This window comes from Trichomycterus rosablanca, chromosome 8 (assembly GCF_030014385.1).
Source record: "Trichomycterus rosablanca isolate fTriRos1 chromosome 8, fTriRos1.hap1, whole genome shotgun sequence".
Lineage (NCBI taxonomy): Eukaryota > Metazoa > Chordata > Actinopteri > Siluriformes > Trichomycteridae > Trichomycterus > Trichomycterus rosablanca.
The window spans coordinates 28,647,667-28,667,084 of record NC_085995.1 but is presented as its reverse complement, the minus strand read 5'-3'; the positions used below and the strand labels follow the sequence as shown (position 1 = coordinate 28,667,084).

General features: G+C 39.6%; 1 protein-coding gene across 1 annotated transcript in view; it reads left to right on the top strand.

Moving 5' to 3' along the window:
• The window catches only part of fstl5 (follistatin-like 5), a 267,906-nt gene that overhangs the window by 234,691 nt on the left and 13,797 nt on the right, over positions 1–19,418 (top strand). The window contains exons 11-14 of the mRNA XM_063000647.1: positions 1,801–1,827; positions 3,676–3,794; positions 14,916–15,065; positions 18,597–18,704. Of these exons, the coding sequence (XP_062856717.1) occupies positions 1,801–1,827; positions 3,676–3,794; positions 14,916–15,065; positions 18,597–18,704 (404 nt within the window). The remainder of the gene's footprint in view (positions 1–1,800; positions 1,828–3,675; positions 3,795–14,915; positions 15,066–18,596; positions 18,705–19,418) is intronic.

Genomic DNA, 19,418 nt, shown 5'->3' with positions numbered 1-19,418 from the left:
AATAATCTGTAAATATCCATTAACTTTTTTATTACCTTACCCCAGTCTAGCTGGTCCAGTCATCATTTTTGTGTGTCTGCGTTTAGTCCAAAACACATTAAATTAATGTATTAATTACTTTAATGATAATAATGATAAAACAGTGTTCCATCAATCTGTTTTCATTAGGCTACTGTCAGACATTGCAAATCTACCATGAAGTCGGTTTGTTTTAGTATCTATACAACAACTAAAGCACCTAACCTCTGAATTTCTACCTTAGAAAAGTCAGTAGCCCCCAACAAATGCCCGCCCACTTTGTAATTTTCACTAGGTAAGTCACACCTAGTCACACAGTCTCACACTGTCAACAATTAATAATAATAATAATAATAATGAAGAAAAAAAAAAGAGGCCGAAGGATACAAAGTTTGTTTTTCTTAAAATGGAAATTGCTAGCATTCTGCTTGTCTTTACCATTTTGCTAGTAAAACAAATTGTTTGAGAAACTGATTTTTTTGTGTGGCTTTTTAACTTAAGCTTCTGAAAATGTTACTTAAAATGTAAGGGTATCACCACTTTATGTTGTGCTTAATGCCACACAGCAGACATTTTGATTGTAGTGTGGCACTTGTCTGGGTACCATTGTAAGGGCTTAAGCTATAGAAAGTTGCACAAAAAAGTGTTTTGCAGAAGCACTCAGGGAGTCATTATCTGTGACAGTTCAAATTTACTTTTGTTCATTTGGCAGATGTTTCTATTCATAGAAAGTAGAATTCAATTTAAACCCAAAATGCACTCTTGTTTTTAGATTTTTGTAATGGTTAATGGTTCCAAGTAGAGTAAATATAATTAAAAAAAGAAAAATAAAGATATACATGTCTTATTGTTGCTGTCATGAGTCCAGCCTCTGTGCTCCTGGAGTGCTCCTATGTGTCACGCCCCTCTCTCCGGGAGCACATGTTAGTGTGTGTTTGCTCTTAGTCTCAAGCCAACACCCCGTTTGTGATTGGTCTCCACAGCTGCAATTTGTTTAGGGAAAATGCTCAGGGCATTTACCCAAATCAACTTTAATAAACAAAGTTTTGAAGGTTTTAAAAACAGATTTACATTATAAAAATGATTCTGCAAGATAAAGTCTAACATTACTGGCACTACCTTACAAAAACATTTCCATTCTGATGGGGGCTTGGTTAAGAGATTTTTGGTTGTAGGCCACCACCCTAATAATTATTCAATAAAAATTTAGCAATATAGTTCACAATAATATTTATGTGAGTGGAGTGGGTGACAAAGTTATTTCTGGCTAAATTCTGACCACATCCACATTCATTTAAACATTATATCACTGTAATCTGGATGTTCTCTATACGCTATTAAAAAGAACTAGAGATGGCAGGTATGGCTGGCAGTAATGTAGCCGTCTCTTACTTTAAATGATATTTGTATGATCAATTAACGCTTATCATTATTAATTAACACTTTATTTCTGTGCATGATTTTAACAGTTTACACTGCAGTAACACTTTACAACTGCAGTAACACGTTTCACAGGAAATTAGATAGAAAATATAGAAATAGTGTCAGATGAGCAGCAGCAGATTGATTATCAGTTCATATTTTAATTGAATCAAGGTCTAACAGATTATTTTGTTGCTTTGTGCCTTGATAGAAAAAAAATCTAGAAAACAAATAAATGTATAATCAATAGGAAATGATTTTTTTGTATCTCTAATTTACTGTATAACTCAAGATCATGAGAAAATAAATGCAATTGTTATCAAATTTACTAAAATTGTATTTGTGTTTCTGTTCTTGCAGTGGCAAACATTCTTTGGAGGGAAGAAGGTACAGTGTTCTCATTTTCAATCAGTACCATATCTAATGCTGTTTTATACATGTCAGTTTCATGAAAATGTATCAGTAAAAGTGATGTCCAATAAGTGATGTCAACAAACAAATCTTAACCCGTATTAGATCTTACAACCCCAAATCAGAAAAAGACAGTATGTTAGGACAGTATGGAAAATGCACATAAAATAAACTACAGTGTACCTTATATTTACTTTAACTTTTATTTGATTGCAGACAGTTTGAACCTAAGATATTTCATGTTTTGTCTGCTCAACTTAATTTCATTTGTTAATATACCTCCATTCCTGCATTTCAGGCCTGCAACACATTCCAAAAAAAGTCATTTAGGGCAATTTAGGGCAAGTAATGAGGTGAAAAAACTAAATAACGTTGTAATTCCAAACAGGTGATGTCAAAAGGTGATTGTAATCATGGTTTGGTACAAAATCAGCACCCAGGAAAGGCTGAGTCTTTGATGAGCAAAGATGATCAGAGGATCTCCAGTTTGTCAACAAATGTGTGAGAAAATTATTGAAATGTTTAAAAAACAATGTACCTCAAAGAAAGATTGGAAGGGTTTTGCATATTTCTCCCTCTACAGTGTGTAATATCATTAAACCATTCAAGGAATCTGTTGAAATTTCAGTGCGTAAAGGCCAAGGGCGCAAGCTTAAGCATTAAGAACAACCACTCAGCAATAGCTGGTAAAACCACATGGGTGAGGGATTACTTTGGCAAACCTTTGTCAAACACTACAATACAGAGTTACATGCACAAATGCCATAAAACGTTACTGTGCAAAAAAGAAGCCTTATGTTAACCATGTCCAGAAGTGGCATCGACTTCTCTGGGCTCGGAGGCATCTAGGATTGACCATCCTAGATGGTGAGTGTGGTGAAAAAGAATGGCAACATTACAAAGTGGTAAATTCTTTACTGTCCTAACTTTTTTTGGAATGTGTTGCAGACCTGAAATGCAGCAATGGATGTTTATTAATAAATGAAATTAAGTTGAGCAGACAAAACATAAAATATCTCAGGTTCATTCTGTCTGCAATCAAATAAAAGTCAAAGTAAATGTAAGAAACTTTGTTTTTTTTTTTATTATTTGCATTCTCCATACTGTCCCAACTTTGGGATTTGGGGTTGTATTATATTGACAATGTTCTGACCTGTTTGTATTCAACATGTATTAGCCTGCATGTAACCATATTTCATTTACATTTACTGTATTTACCTGATGAACATCTGAAGTTTGTGTACACTTGTGACAAATATCATAGCAGTACAGAAATTTTAACTGGCTTTATTATTATTATTTATTTATATTATTATTTATTATTTTTTAAAATGATTTCATCCTCCTGCTGGGCAGCTACATGAACAACAATTGGCTGTTGTTCACCAGGGTTCCTCATAACTGATGCAATTACGACCTCTGATGGCTGATTGAATAATGCTGATCAGGGTGTGGCTCTCTGTGTGCAGGGCTGATTCGCATATGAACTCGCCTCGTGCAAGTGAAAAGATGCAGTCGGTACTGCACACGTGTCGGAGGGGTGGTGAGCGGTGGAGGGTTGTATCAGTAGACGTGAAGTGTAACACAGTCAGGGTAGTTGGATGCAACTAGATTAGGGGAGAAAATTGGGGGGAATCGGAGAAAAAAAGAAAAAAATAATAATCCTAATAAGTCTCTTCCTTAAGATGTTTTCTCTGTCTGTGTGATCAGCAACAGGCGACTCCAGGCAAGATTTCATTTGGCAGTTTTGTGTGTTGTTTTTCAGGCTTTTTTATATAAACCTTGATAGCATTTGCTAACTTGAGCATATCTCTCCCCCACCAGGTCTGGGGATTGGAAACATGTTCTACGTTTTTTATGAGGATGGTATCAAAGTGATCCAGCCAGTGGCCTGTGAAATCCAGAGGCACATAAAACCCAGCGAGAAGCTGCTCGGCCTCCAGGTAAGAACTCTCATTAAACAGGACACGGTGATAAATCGACTCTGTGCACTCCAGGATTTGTGATTTGTTGGCATTACTTTTCAGCAGAATAGTTTTACTAACAAGGGTGTTTTGCTTCAATATTCGTTTGTGCATATTCACAACATGGGATGTCTAGGATTGAAAAAAAATATTGATGTGCTTGTGAATGTTGGTGGGTATGGCTATTTGGGCCCAATTATCTTTAATTACTCACATTTACAAGTGACCCTTAATAGACTACTTCTTTTTAAGATCATTCATGAATTTTCAATACAATTCAAGTCTCATAGAGTTCAAATAAATTCACTAATGTAGTGTACACCGATCAGGCATAACATTACAACCACCTCCTTGTTTATACACTAACTGTCCATTTTATCAGCTCCACTTTCCATATAGAAGCACTTCGTAGTTCTTCACTTAGTGACTGTAGTCCATTTGTTTCTCTGCATGCTTTGTTAGCCCACTGTTCTTCAATGGTCAGGACCCCCACAGGACCACCACAGAGTAGGTATTATTTAGGTGGTGGATCATTCTCAGCACTGCAGTGACACTGACATGGTGGTGGTGTGTTAGTGTGTGTTGTGCTGGTATGAGTGGATAAGACACAGCAGCGCTGATGGAGTTTTGAAACACATCACTGTCACTGCTGGACTGAGAATAGTCCACCAACCAAAAATCCAGCCAACAGCGCCCCGTGGGCAGCGTCCTGTGACCACTGATGAAGGTCTAGAAGATGACCAACTCAAACAGTAGCAACAGATGAGCGATCGTCTCCGATTACATCTACAAGGTGGACCAACTAGGTAGGAGTGTCTAATAGAGTGGACAGTGAGTGGACACGGTATTTAAAAACTCCAGCAGCGCTGGCAGTGTAAAAAAGTTCTCCAGAGCGCACCCAAAGTCAGAATTGAGTGATGGTTCACCTTTCAACATGATAATGACCCAAAGTATACAGCCAAAGCATCTATGGGATGGTACTGCGGCAAGTTTCTGAATTTCCTTGATTAACCAGGCCAAATACCAGACCTAATTTAATGGAGATTGAGAGGACCTACCTTGAAGAATGGGATAAAATACCCAAATTCAGGTGGGCAAAGCTTGTAGAGAGATATCCAAGATATATCTAGAATTTCAGCTATAATTTCTGTTAAAGGGGTTACTACAACGTATTGAAAAAAACTGAATACTTTTTTTTTTCATAAGAGATAATAGTTTTTGATTTTTCATTAATTTGAGAATAAATGTGAGTGGTGATCAAGTGTATACATGTAATTCACTAAATTTGAACCATCTGAATCCAAGATATGGCCTCACAGCTGCAAAATGTGTACATTTGTTGATTAACACATATTCTACTAGTATATAATGAGAGCATGTTTCTCACAGATGGTGACCAGAGGCAATATTTCTTTTAAATGTGAAAAGTCATAAAGAATTTGAGGATTAGCTTTGATTACATAACTTTTTAACAAAATGTTCTTGCTTCTTACAAATAATTTTCTTGCCACTTCATTCATGTAAAATTTAACACAATTACTTAATATTTTTTATGAATTTTGCATAAGATCCAGTTGCACTTCTGGATAATTTCTCTATATTGAAATAATTCATGATTTCGTTTTCATTTTTCCAGTCATTTTCTCAAGTTGAAAATATGAATCATTTATCGCGAGTTGCAGCTTGAGTTTCAAAGCACTTAGTATAAGTTCAAGGGTGAGACCAAGGATGAAAGTTATGAGTTTTGTAGTAATCTCAGTTGATACTGAGAGCTAGTAGGTTATTGGAGGTCACCAATGACTGGATTGATTATATATGCAGACAAAACTCTGCTGAGATGAAGCCTTTGGCACAGTGCCACTGTATCCTCTTACCTAGACTTTTACACACCAAAATACTGGAGACATCCTGCTCTCATACATGATATTTCATCTCCAACTAATTAGCTCGGAGCTCAGTCTGAATTTGGATGCTTTATACTCACATGAATTTCAGTTCTATTATAAAGGTAATTTAGAAAATGAATGCTCATTTTTGTATATTCCTAAATGAGCATTTTGCTCCTTCTTGCTATTTGATCAGAGCTATTGAGTGTGATCAGAGCTTCTCTGTTCATGTGGCAGCAGCATTAGTAAGTCCCAGAGCATCAAGCTTTTATTGAGGACATCAATCACATGCCAGAGTATATTGGCAGAGCTAAACGGCAAATGTTGTCTGGAAGGGAATGTTGAACCATTTCAATGACATATCTTACCTTTTTTGTGCAACATGATGTTTTCATTGTTGGTCAAAGAACTATATACAATTTTAAGGGCCAGTCTTGCCAGATATGTGTGACGAAAGCAGTGCAATGAACTACATTGCATCCCTGTAGAAGAAAGAAAAATAAAGTTGACCAGTTTATTGACACAAAGTCTTACAAAATATATTTCACAATATATTTCACTAAGTTTCACAAGGGCCAAATTGTGATGGCTAGACGACTGGGTCAGAGCATCTCCAAAACTGCAGCTCTTGTGGTGTGTTCCCAGTCTGCAGTGGTCAGTATCTATCAAAAGTGGTCCAAGGAAGGAACAGTGGTAAACCGGCGACAAGGTCAAGGGCGGCCAGGGCTCATTGACGTGGGGAGTGAAGGCTGACCTGTGTGGTTTGATCCAACAGACGAGCTACTGTAGCTCAAATTGCTGAAGAAGTTAATGCTGGTTCTGATAGAAAGGTGTCAGAATACACAGTGCATCACAGTTTTCTGAGTATGGGGCTGCATAGCCGCAGACCAGTCAGGGTGCCCATGCTGACCCCTGTCCACCTCTGAAAGTGCCAACAATGGGCACGTGAACATCAGAACTGGACCACGGAGCAATGGAAGAAGGTGGCCTGGTCTGATGAATCACGTTTTCTTTTGCATCACGTGGATGGTCTTTTACCTGGGGAACACATGGCACCAGGATGCACTATGGGAAGAAGGCAAGCCAGCGGAGGCAGTGTGATGCTTTGGGCAATGTTCTGCTGGAAAACCTTGGGTCCTGCCATCCATGCGGATGTTACTTTGACACGTACCACCTACCTAAGCATTGTTGCAGACCATGTACACCCTTTCATGAAAACGATATTCCCTGATGGCTGTGGCCTCTTTCAGCAGGATAATGCGCCCTGCCACAAAGCAACAATGGTTCAGGAATAGTTTGAGGAGCACAACAACAAGTTTGAGGTGTTGACTTGGCCTCTAAATTCCCCAGATCTCAATCCAATCGAGCATCTGTGGGATGTGCTGGACAAACAAGTTCAATCCATGGAGGCCCCACCTCATAACTTACAGGAGTTAAAGGATCTGCTGCTAACATCTTGGTGCCAGATACCACAGCACACCTTCAAGGGTCTAGTGGAGTCCATGTCTCGACGGGTCAGGGCTGTTTCGGCAGCAAAAGCGGGACCAACACAATACATCACTTCTGCTTGAAAATTCTTTTGATTTCAAATGCTTTATATGCACGTTGTTTCTTTTGTTTGCATTGAAACAACATAAAAACTAAAAGAAAAAGTAATAATATCATTCCTCACAGAGCTCCAGAAATAAACGAAATAAAATTATCGCCACCCTCAACTTAATATTTGGTAGCACACAATAACTGAACTTGGTCGCATTTGAAAACCATAACTGAAATCTGTCTCTTCCTGTAACTATAAATGAGTTTCTTACACCTCTCTATTGGGATTTTGATTCACTCTTCTTCTGCCAAGTGCTAGTTCTTTCAGATTTGAGAGGTGCCTTCTCCCGACTGTTGTGCCTACACTGCTGTGGCCTGTGTCTACAAGTTTTATTTATCCAACGAGGTCAGCTACAGTGGCATGGGCTGTAAACTTAATGACGATGCGTACAGTGAACACAGAAAAATTTGGTTCCACTGGAGATAAAAATGCAGTATTTCCACCGATCAGCCATAACATTAAAACCACCTCCTTGTTTCTACACTCACTGTCCATTTTATCAGCTCCACTTACCATATAGAAGCACTTTGTAGTTCTACAGTTACTGACTGTAGTCCATCTGTTTCTTTGCATGCTTTGTTAGCCCCCTTTCACCCTGTTCTTCAATGGTCAGGACTCTCCCAGGACCACTACAGAGCAGGTATTATTTGGGTGGTGGATCATTCTCAGCACTGCAGTGACACTGAAACAGTGGTGGTGTGTTAGTGTGTGTTGTGCTGGTATGAGTGGATAAGACACAGCAGCGCTGATTGAGTTTTTAAACACCTCACTGTCACTACTGGACTGAGAATAGTCCACCAACCAAAAATATCCAGCCAACAGCGCCCCGTGGGCAGCGTCCTGTGACCACCGATGAAGGTCTAGAAGATGACCAACTCAAACAGCAGCAATAGATGCGCGATCGTCTCTGACTTTACATCTACAAGGTGGACCAACTAGGTAGGAGTGTCTAATAGAGTGGACAGTGAGTGGACAAAATATTTAAAAACTCCAGCAGTGCTGCTGTGTCTGATCCACTCATACCAGCACAACACACACTAACACACACCAATGACATGTCATTGTCACTACAGTGCTGAGAATGATCCACCACCTAAATAATACCTGCTCTGTGGTGGTCCTGTGGGGGTCCTGACCATTGAAGAACAGGGTGAAAGCAGGCTAAAAAGAATGTACAGAAATAAATAGACTACAGACAGTAATTGTAGAACTACAAAGTGCTTCTATATCATAAGTGGAGCTGATAAAATGGACAGTGAGTGTAGAAACAAGGAGGTGGTTTTAATGTTATGGCTGATCAGTGTATATTGTCTATGCTTTTGCCATTTTTTTCATCGTGAATAGAATGTGAAGGTGTTGTCTGGTCTCCATGGTGACAGATGGAGTAGGATGTTGCTTACAGACCTGAGTTACTTTACTTTTCTGTTAAAGAGGTCAGACTGGGGCAGAGGGGTGTACAGAAGGGCAGTTTTTTCCTGCCACCTGGTCATAATTATTGCTTAAAAGCTCTGTGAAACAAAGGGGCTAGTTTAATGTTAGTTGCAGACCTATGAGCTGCTGAAAATGGTTTAGAGAAGCATTTTTAGGAGTGATTTGCATCACTAAGTACAAGCAGCAAACCATGACTTCTAATCCTTGGCCCTGTGTCGAGTCACTGTTGTGCCATTTGAGTACACCAAACAGATCCAAACAGATTCTCTCTGTGTACAATAATGCTTCGTGTTCAGCTGCTCCAGCGGACAGGGAATCAACAACTTGAGTCACTGTGTCCTGTGCACCACCTGTAGCCTCCAGGCATGCACAGTCACTACTGTGTTGCTCTGGCTGGGGTCTGGCAGGCCTACCCCTCAGAGTGCCTTTGACAATCTGCTTCACGTATCGAGCTTCTGCTGTTCACCAGTGGGCTTCTAATTTTTTGTCCTAGCAGCCAGTCAATAGAGGCACCCAGTCGCTCTCTCTCTTCTAAACGATCCCACTTTTGACATCAATGTGGCATCGACTCAGTCTAGGATGAGTCCAGAGGAATCATTTTTATGCTCTTTTATTGAACAGGTGAAGCAGGAGTCTACTACAAGGCTAGTTTTACATTACACAAGGTTTACATCATGTTCAAATGGTAAATTAACACAGTTGTACCAAATACAACACAATGTGCATCAATCATTATAATACTTAATGAACACAGATGATAGACTGATCAGCCATAGCATTAAAACCCACCTCCTTGTTTCTATACTCACTGTTCATTTTATCAGCTCCACTTACTATATAGAAGCACTTTGTAGTTCTACAATTATTGACTGTAGTCCATCTGTTTGTCTGCATGCTTTGTTAGCCCCCTTTCATGCTGTTCTTCATAGGTCAGGACCACTACAGAGTAGGTATTATTTGGGTGATGGATCATTCTCAGCACTGCAGTGACACTGACATGGTGGTGGTGTGTTAGTGTGTGTTGTGCTGGTATGAGTGGATCAGACACAGCAGTGCTGCTTGAGTTTTTAAACACCTCACTGTCACTACTGGACTGAGAATAGTCCACCAACCAAAAATATCCAGCCAACAGCGCCCCGTGGGCAGCGTCCTGTGACCACCGATGAAGGTCTAGAAGATGACCAACTCAAACAGCAGCAATAGATGCGCGATCGTCTCTGACTTTACATCTACAAGGTGAACCAACTAGGTAGGAGTGTCTAATAGAGTGGACAGTGAGTGGACAAAATATTTAAAAACTCCAGCAGTGCTGCTGTGTCTGATCCACTCATACCAGCACAACACACACTAACACACACCAATGACATGTCATTGTCACTACAGTGCTGAGAATGATCCACCACCTAAATAATACCCTGCTCTGTGGTGGTCCTGTGGGGGTCCTGACCATTGAAGAACAGGGTGAAAGCAGGCTAAAAAGAATGTACAGAAATAAATAGATTACAGACAGTAATTGTAGAACTACAAAGTGCTTCTATATCATAAGTGGAACTGATAAAATGGACAGTGAGTGTAGAAACAAGGAGGTGGTTTTAATGTTATGGCTGATCAGTGTATATTGTCCATGCTTTTGCCATTTTTTTCATCGTGAATAGAATGTGAAGGTGTTGTCTGGTCTCCATGGTGACAGATGGAGTAGGATGTTGTTTACAGACCCGAGTTACTTTACTTTTCTGTTAAAGAGGTCAGACTGGGGCAGAGTGGTGTACAGAAGGGCAGTTTTTTCCTGCCACCTGGTCATAATTATTGCTTAAAAGCTCTGTCTGAAACAAAGGGGCTAGTTTAATGTTAGTTGCAGACCTATGAGCTGCTGAAAATGGTTTAGAGAAGCATTATTAGGAGTGATTTGCATCACTAAGTACAAGCAGCAAACCATGACTTCTAATCCTTGGCCCTGTGTCGAGTCACTGTTGTGCCATTTGAGTACACCAAACAGATCCAAACAGATTCTCTCTGTGTACAATAATGCTTCGTGTTCAGCTGCTCCAGCGGACAGGGAATCAACAACTTGAGTCACTGTGTCCTGTGCACCACCTGTAGCCTCCAGGCATGCACAGTCACTACTGTGTTGCTCTGGCTGGGGTCTGGCAGGCCTACCCCTCAGAGTGCCCTTGACAATCTGCTTCACGTATCGAGCTTCTGCTGTTCACCAGTGGGCTTCTAATTTTTTGTCCTAGCAGCCAGTCAATAGAGGCACCCAGTCGCTCTCTCTCTTCTAAACGATCCCACTTTTGACATCAATGTGGCATCGACTCAGTCTAGGATGAGTCCAGAGGAATCATTTTTATGCTCTTTTATTGAACAGGTGAAGCAGGAGTCTACTACAAGGCTAGTTTTACATTACACAAGGTTTACATCATGTTCAAATGGTAAATTAACACAGTTGTACCAAATACAACACAATGTGCATCAATCATTATAATACTTAATGAACACAGATGATAGACTGATCAGCCATAGCATTAAAACCCACCTCCTTGTTTCTATACTCACTGTTCATTTTATCAGCTCCACTTACTATATAGAAGCACTTTGTAGTTCTACAATTATTGACTGTAGTCCATCTGTTTGTCTGCATGCTTTGTTAGCCCCCTTATATGCTGTTCTTCATAGGTCAGGACCACTACAGAGTAGGTATTATTTGGGTGATGGATCATTCTCAGCACTGCAGTGACACTGACATGGTGGTGGTGTGTTAGTGTGTGTTGTGCTGGTATGAGTGGATCAGACACAGCAGTGCTGCTTGAGTTTTTAAACACCTCACTGTCACTGCTGGATTGAGAATAGTCCACCAATCAAAAATATCCAGCCAACAGTGCCCCATGGGCAGCGTCCTATGACCACTGATGAAGGTCTAGAAGATGACCAACTCAAACAGCAGCAATAGATCAGCGATCATCTCTGACTTTACATCTACAAAGTAGGAGTGTCTAATAGAGTGGACAGTGAGTGGACACGGTATTTAAAAACTCCAACAGCGCTGTTGTATCTGATCCACTCATACCAGCACAACACACTAACACACCACCACCATGTCAGTGTCACTGCAGTGCTGAGAATGATCCACCACGTAAATAATACCTGCTCTGTGGTGGTCCTGACCATTGAAGAACAGGGTGAAAGCAGGCTAAAAAAGCATGTAGAGAAATAGATGGACTACTGTCAGTAATTGTAGAACTACAAAGTCCTTGTATATGGTAAGTGGAGCTGATAAAATGGACAAGGAGGTGGTTTTAATGTTATTGTTGATCAGTGTACATTTAGGAACATTATCTCAACTTACTTTAAACGGTACAATTATTTACAGTTTAAGTACAATGTTTTAGCAGCTGGCAAGGTGCAACCTGGGAGACGCCAGACTAACTGTGCCCCCAGCTCTCACAAGAGTGATGCATCACATTCTGGAACGCCAAAAAGGCGGCGCCCACACTCACTAGCTTTTAGCAAGCCAGCCGCTTGCCACAATATATTACAACTGTGACCTTTGAGGGAACTCATCATACAGTTTGTAATAACAAAGTCCACTCATTTAGAGGGAGGTAGGGATGTAACGATGCACCACAAGACAGTTAAAAATCGGTGCACATCTGCCGCGATTCGAATCAGTTATTAATATAATCAATATTCACTTTAAACAGCAGAAGACACTGGCGCTATTCACCTCACTTGGTTAACGGCAGCTCACAAAGTTGCCAGGTAGGGGGATTTTCCAGCCAAATTTATTAATGTGAGGATACTTTGTTTATTTGTATTATTCATTTATTTATATAATGTTGGATTTGTTTTAAAATTTCGTTTTGGTTTTTTTACACAATAAGCATTATTTGGCATAGTTTGTACCTACCTCAGAAATAAAAGGTTATTCATTATTTAGATAAATATAAGATAAGCACAAATACAGTATTTTATTTTGTTTATTTTTTAAGAAAAATAATAAAAGTAAACTTTGTCATAATTTGTCTTCAATTTATTTTGTTTAAAAAAATCTGGAAAAAATTGTATCATGAACCCAGTATCGTGAATCGTATAGCATCGTGGGTAGAGTGTATCGTTACATCCCTAGAGGGAGCATCACAATTTTTACTGTCATTGGAAATTGGTCTCTAATAGAAAAACTGAGAATGTATAGCAAGATCGACGTTCTTTTTACCCACACCAAACAGCAACAAAGAAGCTTCTTTTACCCTTCACCTTGCAACACAAATTGAATTACCAAGTATGAACATGTATAAATTATTTATTTGTTTAAATTTGCATTTGTTTAAATGTTGTCAGATTATTTTTAGAGTATCTTCTGCCCTCAGAGAGCCTAATAGTTCGCCAGTGTGAAGTGCCATTAACAATCATATGATCTCCACAAAAGCACAACTATCAGTCAGGGCAGTACAAGGTTGTAGCCACTTTTAGTGGGCATCTAGATTAGATTTATATTACATACTAGTGTTAAAATTTAAAGCAGTCTATAAAAAGTTACAACCGTCATTTTATTTCTTCTTTTAGGATTTAAAAATTACTCATAATGATATACTGTAACTTGTGTTTATAAAATAGTATACTCACACATATGAGATATGACACTCAGGCTCCGGTGTCACACAACAAAAAAGCATGTCCTATCTTCCAAAGATTACAACATTTTTAATAATAAATTAAGCATTAAGGTGTTGTTTAATTATTAGGATTTTAACGTCATGTTTTACACAGTTTGGTTACATTCATGACAGAACTGGTAATAACTGGTTACACAAGATTCATCAGTGTAAGTCTTTAATGTCAAACATTGTCATGGACCTTGCTTGACTGTGGGAGGACACCGGAGCTCCCAGAGGAAACCCACGCAGACACGGGGGAAACATGCAAACTCCATAAATCATCATAAATCATGTTCCAGAAGCTTTTTTCCAACAGCATATTCATAGCCATCTTTTTTGTGGTTAAGGAATTAAATCCAACCAAATTATCTCCCAGCATGAGGTAAAGATTTGGGTGTTTCGCTAGGTCAAACTAGTCCTATTAAATGAACCCTAAAAAAAACAATTGTAGTCAGTAGTTGTCTTTAACACGGAATGAGCTATGCAACAAAGTTAAATGACATTAAACATGGTGCACCACTAAAGTATACACCGATCAGGCATAACATTATGACCTCCTTCCAAACTGACTGATCTGCGGCTATGCAGCCCCATACGCAACAAACTGCGATGCACTGTGTATTCTGACACCTTTCTATCAGAACCAGCATTAACTTCTTCAGCAATTTGAGTTACAGTAGCTGGTCTGTTGGATCGGACCACACGGGCCGGCCTTCGCTCCCCACGTGCATCAATGAGCCTTGGCCGCCCATGACCTTGTCACGGGTTTACCACTGTTCCTTCCTTGGACCACTTTTGATAGATACTGACCACTGCAGACCGGGAACACCCCACAAGAGCTGCAGTTTTGGAGATGCTCTGACCCAGTCATCTAGCCATCACAATTCGCTCAAATCTTTACGCTTGTCCATTTTTCCTGCGTCTAACACATCAACTTTGAGGATAAAACGTTCACTTGCTACCTAATATATCCCACCCACTAACAGGTGCAGTGATGAAGAGATAATCAGTGTTATTCACTTCACCTGTCAGTGGTTGTGTGTATAATTACATTATAAAGACATGGCACACACATCCCTTTCACTTGTATATAAACGTTTGACTTTAATTAAATGTTAATGCTATGTGGTGGGACTGCTACTGAATCTTGAACATTTGAATTACACATAGCATCAGTAAATATCATTAGCAGTATCTTAAAGAACAATAAAACATTCTTTATCAAAGCTTAATTAGCAGATTTCCAGAACCAGTTTGCAATTTCAGCTCATTTAAAAGTACGATCATAAAACTGGGCTGCAGATGGCCTCTCTTGAGCTTAGTGAAGAACTAGTCTCATCACCCAACTCTGCTAAACCCACAGGAGTCATGAAGCACCAGAAATACAGCAAACCATATGTTTTACTCAGAATTCTGTAGCTACCTTTTCCTTTTCTTAACTTTTCCTCACAGGACACCTACTGAAGCGCATGTTATTAATAACTAGCTACAATTTGCTGATGTGATCTATTTATTTATGTCTTTTTTTAAGGAGGAAGTTTGCCCAAAAGTAGGAGATGAGAAGGAGCAGAAATGTGTTTGGGCATCAGCTATAAACGTGAAGGATAAATTCATATATGCTACCCAACCAATGCTGAACAGAGTGCTCATCGTAGAAATCCAAACCCAAAAAGCAGTTCAGGTAAGCTGGCAAGTGTATCATTTCTTTCACTAACAATGCCATACAAGTGTGTTTTACCAGCTGTATCACTGCTCCGTCTAATGATGCCCACTGACACCTGAAAACCTTAAACAAGCCTTGAATGCAACAATGGAAAAAATAAAAAGAGAACAAATACTCTTTTTATACACCGATCAGGCATAACATTATGACCACTTCCTTGTTTCTACACTTACTGTCAATTTTATCAGCTCCACTTACCATATAGAAGCACTTTGTAGTTCTACAATTACTGACTGTAGTCCATCTGTTTCTCTGCATACTTTTTAGCCTGCTTTCACCCTGTTCTTCAATGGTCAGGACCCCCACAAGACCACCACAGAGCAGGTATTATTTGGGTGGTGGATCATTGTTAGCACTGCAGTGACAATAACATGGTGGTGGTGTGTTAGTGTGTGTTGTGCTGGTACAAGTGGATAAGACTCAACAATGCTGCTGGAGTTTTTAAACACCTCACTGTCACTGCTCGACTAAGAATAGTCCACCAACCTAAAATATCCAGCCAACAGCGCCCCATGGGCAGCGATCTGTGACCACTGATGAAGGTCTAGAAGATGACCAACTCAAACAGCAGCAATAGATGAGCGATCGTCTCTGACTTTACATCTATAAGGTGGACCAAATAGGTAGGAGTGTTTAAGAGTGGACAGTAAGTGGACACGGTATTTAAAAACTCCAGCAGCGCTGCTGTGTCTGATCCACTCATACCAGCACAACACGCACTAACACACCACCACCATGTCATTGTCACTGCAGTGCTGAGAATGATCCACCACCTAAATAATACCTGCTCTGTGGTGGTCCTGTGGGGGTGCTGACCATTAAAGAACAGGGTGAAAGCAGGCTAAAAAGAATGTACATAAATAAATGGACTACAGACAGTAATTGTAGAACTGCTTTTTCATATCTGTTTGGGACAACATGGGTGTTTTATAGACATGCTGCCGAAGTGATAGCAAGGTCATGCTTGTACCAATAGATTTTCACATGCTTGAAGCACAGATCTATTCAGTATCTGCTGTTTATATCTAAATGTAAGATACTTCACGCTGAAAAGCCTAAAAAAAAAAAACAAGGGCAAAACTTTCCTGAACGCCTTTGGCGAATCTTTATGTGAGGCCATGTGTAAGCACAAATTCAGTAGTGGTTTTTTGTCAGACAGCATGTTTACAGGGCACACTTAAGGGGCAGAGGGAGTTTCAGACCAGACAAGGGTCTGACCAGCAGAACGTCAGCACCAGCATGTCAATAGAGTTTAGAGCTTCTGAGAATTTTTTTGGCATTAGGTTCTTTACTGTGTGTTCCTAATGGTACTTGCTGACAGGTAGCTGGCAGGAGGCTGGTAGGAAAATAAAAGAGATGTCAGGTAGATAAATCTTGCTTTCTATCCTTGTTAATGCCCTTATTTGTGCTAGCATGCATCCCAGCCTTTGGCAGGTCTCCTCAGGGGGCTTCAGGAAGCCTCTTGTCATGGAATCAAGTTTTTTTTATTTGCTCACTTAAAGATTTGGCTTCATTATCTGAGATCAGTGAGAGCTAATTAGCCACCTGAGCCAGCAGACAGTAAAGCACATTTAGTATTTGCTCAAGGCATTGGACAGGTTTCGGACCAAAAAAAAAAAAAACTTTAAGTCTGCTTCCAAGAGACACTAGTGTTTTTAATGAATGTTAAAAATCAGAATTAGTTATTAATCAGACTTCTGTTTACATGTAAAGAGTCTGTATGAGTGTGAGTCTAATCCTTGAAAGATGGTGAGAGAAAATGAAACACAACAAACACATCTGTTCTCCCTGATGACAAATGTGTCAACAAAATCTGATTGTCCTTCATCCTTCAAGACATGCACACTTCCTTCAGCCTCGTATCCATCCAACTAATCTTGTACATTGTCAAATTAAGCTGCCTTACTTGTGTTGTGTTTCCCAGGCAATGAAGCACAAAATAAATCTATCAAATACCAGCAAAGCAGACAATCATTAGTGATTTTATGTGCCACACCATTAGTTTCCAGTGTCAGTTTAAGAACTATGCAGAGCAATACAAATGGACAAGACAAGTCACTGCCACTGCACACCCAGTGTGGTCATTCGGTTCATTTTTCAGGTCAATTGGGACCAAAACTTTAATGGTTTGAGGCTCCATAGAGAGAAAAACACACCCTGTTGCATTAGGGTATCATAACGAACTCAGGCCAGAGTAGTAGATATACTGTATATATATACACACACACACCGATCAGCCATAACATTAAAACCACCTCCTTGTTTCTACACACATTGTCCATTGGCTTCACTTACCATATAGAAGCACTTTGTAGTTCTTCTTTGTTAGCCCCCTTTCATGCTGTTCTTCAATGGTCAGGACTCTCCCAGGACCACTACAGAGTAGGTATTATTTGGGTGGTGGATCATTCTCAGCACTGCAGTGACACTGACACAGTGGTGGTGTGTTAGTGTGTGTTGTGCTGGTATGAGTGGATCAGACACAGCAGCGCTGCTGGAGTTTTTAAATACCGTGTCCACTCACTGTCCACTCTATTAAACACTCCTACCTATTTGGTCCACCTTATAGATGTAAAGTCAGAGACGATCGCTCATCTATTGCTGCTGTTTGAGTTGGTCATCTTGTAGACCTTCATCAGTGGTCACAGGACGCTGCCCATGGGGCGCTGTTGGCGTTTTGTGCAGCGTCCTGTGACCACTGATGAAGGTCTCAAAGTTGACAAAGACAGTGAGTGGACATGGTATTAAAAACTCCAGCAGTGCTGCTGTGTCTGATCCACTCATACCGGCACAACACACACTAACACACCACCACCATGTCAGTGTCACTGAAGTGCTGAGAATGATCCACCACCTAAATAATATTTACTCTGTGGTGGTCCTGTGGGGGTCCTGACCATTGAAGAACAGGGTGAAAGCAGGCTAAAAAGGTATGTAGAGAAACAGGTGGACTACAGTCAGTAATTGTAGAACTACAAAGTGCTTCTATATGGTAAGTGGAGCTGATAAAATGGACAGTGAGTGTAGAAACAAGGAGGTGGTTTTAATGTTATGGCTGATCAGTGTATATATAAGTGCAATGTTTTGATTAGGTGCAACATTGTGGGTTAATTAATACAAATTTCAATGTCATAAAAAGCTATTTTAAAGGATTAGCTGGTTAAAAAATAATCATATTTTGTGGACGAAAACTCAAAAACTAGTAAACATGTTCTGTGTTTCAGAAACACGTGCGTTTGTTTACATTAGGGTTTTACTGCATTTCCTCTCATAAAATTCTAAACTATCAGAAATGTGTGGGCTCAGGAATGTTAATTTCATACGAACTGTGCAATAATAGATCATATTTCTTAAAATTTTCTTTAAATTTCTTTCTGTTTTGCATGTATTTTTAAGGCTTGTTATAAAGTCCAATTGTTTTGAAAAAAAAAAACATTATAAATAACTTTTGTTGGCACTTACTGACCTAATTTGTACTGCTGTTTTTAGACTGTTCGCACAGATCGAGTCCCAGTACAGGTTCATTATGATAAATCTCATGACCAAGTGTGGGTGCTGAGTTGGGGAGATCTGGAGAAGAACTTTCCAACCCTTCAGGTAAAACAAATTACATGAGAATAACTATAAATATATAAGACAAAAATAAGCATTTTTTTATTTATTTCTGTAGTCCTGTCTGATAGTGAGTTAATATCTTATGATAACAGAGGCCTTGTTTTATGCAGCAAAATTTTGAGCTGTTTTGCCCTACCTATTTAGACTTTGTCTTCCCCTGTCTGCCCCTTAATCCACCAAAACATGACAAAAAACTATATTGCAGGTGCCCAGGTTCTGCTAGCACACCAGCGCTGGGATTCTAAACACCCCAGTTTAAATCTCGGCTTTGCTACCGGTTCGCTGGGCGCCAAATAAGTATTTGATCCCCTGCTGATTTTGTAAGTTTACCCCCTTACAAAGATACAAAGACTTTAACAGTCTATAATTTTTATGGAAGGTTTATTTTAACAGAGGGAGACAGAATATCAACAAAAAATCCAGAAAAAAAACATTAAATAAAAGTTATAAATTAATTTGTATTTAATTAAGGGAAATAAGTATTTGATCCCCTACCAACCAGCAAGAATTCTGACCCCCACAGACCGGTTATGTGTTCCATGAGGCACACAAATTAGTCCTGTCCCTGTATAAAAGACACCTATCACAGAATCAGTTTCTTCTGTTCAAATCTCTCGACCACCATGGGCAAGACCAAAGAGCTATCAAAGGACGTCAAGGACAAGATTGTAGACCTGCACAAGGCTGGAATGGGCT